At 29.0% G+C, this 8,705-nt stretch overlaps 1 protein-coding gene across 1 annotated transcript in view; it reads right to left on the bottom strand.

Annotated features, from left to right (window-relative positions):
• Positions 1–3,884: 3,884 nt before the first annotated feature.
• Positions 3,885–8,705, bottom strand: part of LOC101497926 (probable beta-D-xylosidase 7) — a 7,123-nt gene continuing 2,302 nt past the window's right edge. Inside the window, exons 3-6 of the mRNA XM_004513772.4 lie at positions 7,617–7,786; positions 6,957–7,054; positions 5,011–5,778; positions 3,885–4,634 (exon numbers count right to left, since the gene is read on the bottom strand). Coding sequence (XP_004513829.1) covers positions 4,045–4,634; positions 5,011–5,778; positions 6,957–7,054; positions 7,617–7,786 — 1,626 coding nt within the window. The 3' untranslated portion in view covers positions 3,885–4,044. The remainder of the gene's footprint in view (positions 4,635–5,010; positions 5,779–6,956; positions 7,055–7,616; positions 7,787–8,705) is intronic.

The following is an 8,705-nucleotide window of genomic DNA, read 5'->3' as shown; positions in this document are numbered from 1 at the left end:
GAAAAAGTATTTAAGTATTTTGAAAAACATTGATTGATTTTAATTTAGGGTTTTGATATGTGACTTTATTAGGAATGAAAGTTTTAGTTGGAGACTTGAAAGAAAATTGTGAACTGGAAAATATTCGGTGTTGATGTAAAAATGTTGACTTTATGTGAAAGTTTATATACAAAGCATAATTAATAAAGATTAAAGTTTGAAAAATGTCAATGTGGAAGAATCGTGATTTTGAGTATTTAGAGTATTGAAACTCTTAGTATTTGAATTTTTATTTATCTATTTATAAGATTTCTTGATAAAAACCTTCTACTAGTTTTCAAATATTAAAGTGTTGAAATTTATGATGTTGATGGATGATTTAATCGAAATTTCAAATGGTATGAGTATGTTTGTCTTTGGTTGATTTTATTAAGAAAATATTTTGTCCTAAGTTGTTAAAGACAAATATTTGAGTTGAACTTTAATAATTTGAAAAACAATTTCGAGATTTTCAAAATGTGGCATAAATGTTTTGAAATTCATTTTCGTCAAAGTACTTAAACCAAATTCTTTTTTATGTTAGGGAACCTAAGAAAAATGTCGATCCCTAATTGATTTGGATAGTTTCTAAATCTAGAGTTCTTTTGGGGGTTGGTTTAGAAACTTGTATTGATTAAATTAATTGATTGATTTAAGGTACAAGAAAATTGAGAAATGTCATTGGAATTGTCTGATAGGTTATGATGGCGTAGCGTAAGTTGCTTGTGTAATAAAGCACTGTCAAGGTAAGGGCACTTTCTAACGATATTATATATGCTTGAATGCAGAGTGTGTATGTATATATGTTCTTTATGCTTGTGATGAATAAAGATGCACACAATTGTTTATGTATTTAATGTGATTAAGTATTCTTAACTGATAACATATTTGTTATGAATTTTATTGACGAGAATATGTCTTGAGTATGCAATAAACTATGTGGAAGGGTGTGAGTGATGTAGATATGATTCATCTCTCCTACATAACAAGAGTTATTTCTTGGGCCTATCGATAAAGTGAAATCGTCGAAATGCATGACCATGCTAGAATGGACCATTATGTGATATTGGGATCATTGATTTTACGTGTCTACTCGAGAATTGAGAAATAAAGAATTGAACATTGCAAGGATGACACATATTTTGACTTGCATTCAATTAGACGTTTGGACGAAAGTGTTGTGGTAAAACTTTTTCATATATGTTTTAATGACAACAAACCTTAGGAAATAAATTATTAAGTTTTATGAATAGTGATCTACTAATGATTGCACTTAAATTTTATTTAAGGAACATGAACTGCATAAGGAGACAAGCAAGAAGTCTTCACGTCAACAAATGCATAAGTATCTACTCAATAATGAAAGAATCTCAAAAGGAAAATATCATATATCAATCATTCAAGAGAATGATTATTGCATCTTTAAAATAGCATCTTCATGAAGAAAGTTTTCAATACATTCATACTTATACTAAAGTATCTTAGTGATACTTGATGGATAAGCACAACATGAGCATCACTAAGAGAAATTATAAGTATTGTTTCAACAAAAGAATGATGGAAAAACATTCACAAGAATGTTCTGGTTGATAGATTAATGAACAATTGACAATAAGAATATTTTTGAAAGAGCAACATGCAGAAAATTAGTTAGCATTTCGCACATGAGCTTTCCAACATTTAATGAACAATTAAAAGTCATGATTTGAAGGCCTACTTGCAAAAACAAACATGCAAATTGATCTTCAGATTGATGACAAATTTATAAGATCATTCTAGTTTATCAAATGATCATTCTGATTTATCAAAATATCATTCTAGTTTATTAAAAGATCATTTTGGTTTATCAAAAGATCATGTTGGTTTATCAAAAGATCATTTTGGTTTATTAAAAGATCATTCTAATTTATAATGACCATTTTGGTTTATCAAAAGATCATTATGGTTCATCACAATATCATTTTGGTTTATTAAAAGATCATTCTAGTTTATCAATATCATTTTGGTTTATTAAAGGATCATTCTGGTTTATTAAAGAATAATTATGGTTTATTACAAGATCATTTTGTTTTATCAAGATCGTTTTGTTTTATCAAGATCATTCTGGTTAGTTCGTTTTAAGGACAGAAGTAAAATGAATCATTCCCTACAGTCCAGACGTTAAGATAAAAGAATATCTAAATTACTCAGAACAATACTTAAGTCTAAAAGTCTAACCAGAGGTCTAAAGAAGAAAAATAATATTAAGATCAATAACCAGATCAATCTCCAAATTGATGAGCTATGAACAAGTACAATTATAACACTAAACAACTATTGAGTCACTAAACAACTATGACAAGTACAACCATTAAAAGATCATTCTGCTGCACTTTTTACAGAAAGCTCAGCATGCATATGAGACAAATGACTGACACTAAACAAATATTGAATAATTGGTGGATGTCAATAGTAAATTTAATATTTCCAAAGAACATAAAAAATTTCCTCTAGATCCATATTAACGATGATATAACAAAGTTTCGTCTACAAATTCAATTTTAAATCAATAGTGAATTGTTTATCTAATTCTAAATTGTATTTATCTATTTGGTTTGAATATAATTTTAGTTATCTATTAAATGATATGGAATGAAATTGAATATTTTATAGATCTCACTAAAAATAAGCTATTTTTTCATTAAAACAAGAATTTTATTCTATGATGATACTATGTAATTTTCAATTAGAGGAAAGTACAGAATTGTAGAAACAAACACGCGAAATTAGTCTATCTCATAACATGAAGTATTTATTATTCATCATTTGAGGAAATTTAGATAGTTATGTGCTACATTTCTAAATCCATATGTCTAAAGATGAAGTGAGGAAGATATATCCGACAAATACATTAGATAATACATAATATACTTCGTAATAAAGTGTAAGTGCAATTTGGTCAAAAATATAAATCTATTTGGACCAAATGTCGACACACAATAAGTTACTACAAATATATCAAAGCATATCTATAGAATTAAAACTCAAATATATAATCACGAAAAATATAAAAAATCTCACAATTTTTTTACCTAAAAGGATGTAAAATAAACATACAAAGAAACACAAATTAGATACAAGCTAGAACAAGATTGTTGCAATCCATCTAACACATATTTCAATAGAATGAATTTCAGAGACCTAAACATATTTGTCATTGTTTTCCAATTTTCAAATAAACATAAATAATGTACGATATATAATAATTTTCATTAGTCGTTGTCATGTATATATTTTATGAGAAGTCTTTAAAATGATTCAATATATTAATTAGATAGTTAAAATTATAGAAAGAGGTATTACCAATAACGATGAAGCAACAATTAGTATCTAATAACTAATATTAATTGTATCGTAATTTATAACTAATAACCCATGAATAGTTGTACATACTATTAGATTCTAAACTACTAGTAGTAAAATGTGCGTGAAAATAAATTATAAATTGAATAAAAAATGTCCTTAAATATGCCACATAAGATATTTTTTCACGTTACAATATTTGAATAAAACGTCCAATATTTAATAACTTGTGGGGATAATATTTGTGAATCTATTGATTATAATAGAAGTATCAAAATGAGTGACACCGAGAGTAATTTCCTAGTACTGCTGTTATAAATTGAAACTTACTTTTATATTTTAACGGATTAAATTAAATTTTACGGTTTTTCGAAAACTAAAATGCATCTTGCGCCTTTACTTTAAATCTCTTTCATTTGTGATGATTTTGTAAGATGTGTTGTGCAGTATACCACTTCTGTTTTGCTAAACAAGTGTAGTGCTAATTTACTCCAATAAAAATGTATGATTACGAACTTCTCAACTTACTCAAACCAGGATTATTTTTTGTCTCCATTATCACATTTTGCAAATGTATGTTTATTTCATCAGATGATCAAATCAAGCTTTCCATTACACAAACAAATTCACATTGCAATTAAATTAGATAGCTTCTAGCCTTTACTTGATTAAAAACTCAATACATCAAACAGTGATATTTATTGGGTACTCTTCCTCTCCAACAAACAACAAATAAGAACCTTCTTCAATCACCTTAACACCACTCTCATTAGCTCTACTAAGATGCTTACAAGCCCTTACTTCAAATCCAACTTCACCTTTATCACCAGCTCCTAGTTTCACACTTTCAAAACCAACCAACTGTTTCATTGGATTTCCAGTTCTATATTTCTTTTGTTTCATAAACAGCAACACTGGATGCTTCCCCACCATGCTTCCATTATTTGTAACTTCCAATGTGACAGAAAAAGACATGGTTTGGCATGTTTCTTCGCTTAACTCGGAAACGAGTTTGTAACGGATTGTTTTGGAGTTTTCGATGATCGAATGAGTGGATGATTGATTGATGTGAAGGTTGTTGTTTGTGACAGAAATGAAGTGGTAGGAATATTTTGTGTAGCTTAGGCCATAACCAAATTCATACACCGTTGGACCTTTGTAGAAACGGTAGGTTCTACCAGGATAGCCTGATGATGGATCAGCTCTCATTCTCATGTCTGTCATTGGTGTTTTGATGAAATCTTTTGGGTACCAAGTCATTGGTAATCTTCCCCCTGCATTGCACCCCATTAGTTGAGTAGTAATAGCTTTTAGGAAAAGGTACTAGAAAAGTTATTAGCTATGAAATAACATATACATCGAACATGACACTAACATTGACACGTTGATACCGATTGTAATTTGAGAAAATGAGTTAATTAAATATAATTAATGTGTTGGTAGTCTTAGACACCGAAATACACCTTTAATCAGAAGTGTCGGTGCTACTTAGGTTATTTGAGAAATGTGTAATCATAAATTTGGCCATTAAGAAAAAGCTTAAAATTACAATAATATGTTATTGATATTGGTTAATCAATAAAGTGTGTACAGATTTTACATCCTTATGTACGTTATTTATTCATGAATAAAGCATAGAAGAAAATTCACCTGGATTATAATCACCAAAGATAATCTGTGCCAGAGCCAATCCTCCAAGTTCACCAGGATAACCACCCCACAAAATACCTCCAATTTTGTCATCAAACTTAGCTGAACTTATATCAACAGGACCACCACACAACAGCACCAAAACAACAGGTCTTCTAGAAGCTTTTGCAACACTATTAATAAGCTCCTGTTGCCTCCCTGGCAACTCTAAGTGATCTCTATCATGTGATTCCCTCTCTTGACTTTGATCCAACCCCATAACCAAAACAACATAATCAACTTTCTTTGCAACTTCCACTGCTTGGTCTATTTCAGCTGAGAGACACTTTGTTCCATCACTACATCCAGGGTGATAAATTATGTTCTTAGCATAATTCTCAAAGCCTTGTGATAAAGTTACCAAATTACAAGGACGACCAAAATAGTTTCCTAAAAAAACTTGTGATGAAGCATTGGCATTAGGACCTATCAATGCTATACTAGGGTTTGATTTTGGAAGTGGGAGAAGTTTGGCAGTGTTTTTTAAAAGGACTATGCCACTTCTTGCAGCTTCTAAGGCTATTTGTAGGTTCTGTTTAGAGCATACTTGATTTGGACCAATTGTTCCATATTTGAGTTTGGTTGGATTTCCATCAAATAAGCCTAGTCTTATTCTAATGGAGAACAGATTGTGAAGGGCACGGTTGATCTGTGATATAGGTACTTTTTTTTGTAATACTGCTGATTTTGCATGCTTAGTTATGTAGTCACCACATTCAACATCCATACCTGAAAATATTGATATCATAACAAGTAAATCGTCACGGTTAATCAAAATTACAATAGTACTAAGTGCATGTTTAGAATTACCATTGTACTATGATTTTATTGAAAAACTTCAAAGTACAGCTTTTGTCAAAATCACAGTCGTGTATCATGACTCGGCTTAATTTATGATCCCAACATGCACTAAATCTATGATCATGTTGTTCTCTTGCAAAATGAAGATAACTAAAGTGATTATAAAACTAAGACAAATAAAATTATTATAAAGCTTAGAGGTAATAAATGTCCAAACTAGGTAAAATTAAGACATGTAATCATAAACCCTAGTGTAGAATGAATTTTTATATATCTTACACAATTCTAACTCTTTCTCATTACAAGACTTATATGAGTCTACTTAATTACAAAGTCATAAATAAAAAATAAATACAAAAGATGAATGCATTCACACCTTTAAATAACCAAAACTAAAACAAGTAAAGTAATACTAAGTAAAATATTTATGAAATATGACTCTATCTAAATGAAAGCATGGTTTTTTAGATCGTAGTCAGGCCCAATGATAGACATAAAATCGAGTAGTTCAGTCCTTGACAGATAACTGAGGTCCAGCAGTGAATTTTTGGACTATGATATTTAATTTTGCTTACTGCCAAAGGAGTACTTCTTGGCTTCGAATGGCATGCGCCATATATGTGGGGACTAACTAAAATGTGGGCCAAAAATAACAAGTGAGAAAAGCATCTTTCATTGGTAAATTTGATAGAACTATTATATTTTAATGCTCATCCAACCTCCCAATTTTTCGGTTTTTTATCTGATTCTAGCTTTTGATAGTGAATTTGAGGGGGGAGAAGCAAAACCAAGAGATAGATGAGCATTCACCTTATTATACAATTAATTACGCTTTCATAGAATTTGGATCGAACCTAATTTCATTTGAAGTGTTACCTTAAAGACCTAATAGCAAATAGCTCAACAAATCTTGGATATGCTATTATATCATTTTAAAATTCAGGATAAACCTAACTCAATTATACAAAAGTGACTTATAAAATAAGAAGTGTACACTGTTTATAAACACATTTTCAGACTATATCTCATTGAACAAGTGACACTTTGACAAAATTGATACGTGATTATGACATAAAAATAAAAGGGAGAGTGCAATGCAAGTATACCAGCTTGAAGGACATCAGCTACAGCATCCTCTGCTGTTTTTGCATAACCTTGCCTCTCATGTATGATAGCTACTGCTTCACAATCCGACGTAATATACCTGATTTTTACACCCCAAACAAAAGCGTTCATATTAAGTCACAAAAAAGTAACACGTCACTTTCACATTTGGGTGAGTAATATTGATTGAAAACGTAACTTCAAAATTTTATCAAGAAAAAAGAAAGTAGCCTAAAAAAGAAGGGACAAAAGTACGATGTTTGAATTGAAGAGTTCAACATTGGAACATTTTGATAGATGAGCTACCATTTTTATTTAAAAATCATATGAAAGTCTGTCGACAATAGATATCGTCTTTTATAAGTAAGAATTTATGGTCTTTTTGTTTTTACAACAGAGATTATGACTTAATAGATGGTGAATTAATAAAAATAAGTGAACATAAATACATATGCTTTAAAACTCAATTCATATTCACTTTTTTGTTGTTTAGTAAATTAACATCTATTAAGTTAGCGTATTAGTTGTAAAGACTATAAGTCATTGATTAATTATCGTTAGAATTTTAAATAATTTTTAATTACTAGATTCATTGCGACTATTTTCCATGTTTTTCTAATGAAACCATTTCTTAAAAAAGAATAAGGAATTAATATATATACCCATTGAAATTCCATTTTTCTCTTGCTGTGTTGGTTAACAGATGGAAATCTGCACAATTTGGAACACCATTGACACGATTGTAAGCACACATTATTCCACTAGATCGACCTTGCTGTATACAACTCTGAAATGGTGGTTGGTAAGTATCCGCCAAATCTTGCAAAGTAACCTGAATCAGAACGGATTGGGATGATTCATAAATGACAAAAATCCAAATGTTAAAGAATATAAGAATAAAAATCCGTAACATAACAATAAATATAGTAATAGTATCATATTAAGTAACTTTGTATCCAAGCCCAACCTTATACGCAGTCTGCGTCAGAATATAAATAATAAATAAAACTTGTGCATAATCATGTTGCATGTACTTGTGTTTTCCAAATATAAAGTAACGGGGATGAAATGATTCTCTTATGATCTTTAAAAAAACAAAAGGAAAATTGAAAGAAATATGGACGATTAAGAGAGAGTTGAATTGAAAAGATCCAAACTCCTTTAATATCCATCTTTAAATCTGGAGTTTGAAAAAATACATTATCTATCCTATCTTCGAAGGTATCAATCTTAATCTATGTATTTTTACTTTTTGGTTATCAAAGTACTCTTACCATATCCGTTATTTGTTTTAAATTACAAAATATCATATCATTTTAACTCAATTAAAAAAATATTCAAAATTTTATAATATTAGAATCTTTAAAATAATAAATTACTCTCTTCGTCTCCCAATAAAGGTGTCATTTGTATTTTCTTTCTTAAATTATTTATCATTTTATAATATTAAAATACAACATTTATTACTTTTTTTACTAATATACTTTTATTTATTATAACTAAATTTATCAAACTTATCCACTAACTATAATTAATAAGGTTATTTGAGTAAATAAAATTTATTTTATCATTGAAATTAATACAATAATCATTTTCTTATAAATTGTGCATAAATATTTAAAATGAGACGAAGGGAATAAAGTATTTAAATTATCTAAAACTATATTAAATCATGTAAATATCATTGATTTAATGATATAAATTAATAGAAACAAAAAAGAAAAGAAAATTAATTACTAGACTAAAATTAA

Source organism: Cicer arietinum, chromosome 2 (assembly GCF_000331145.2).
Source record: "Cicer arietinum cultivar CDC Frontier isolate Library 1 chromosome 2, Cicar.CDCFrontier_v2.0, whole genome shotgun sequence".
NCBI classification, from domain to species: domain Eukaryota; kingdom Viridiplantae; phylum Streptophyta; class Magnoliopsida; order Fabales; family Fabaceae; genus Cicer; species Cicer arietinum.
Note: the sequence above shows the minus strand (reverse complement) of the source record. Positions and strands in the feature narration are given on the sequence as shown.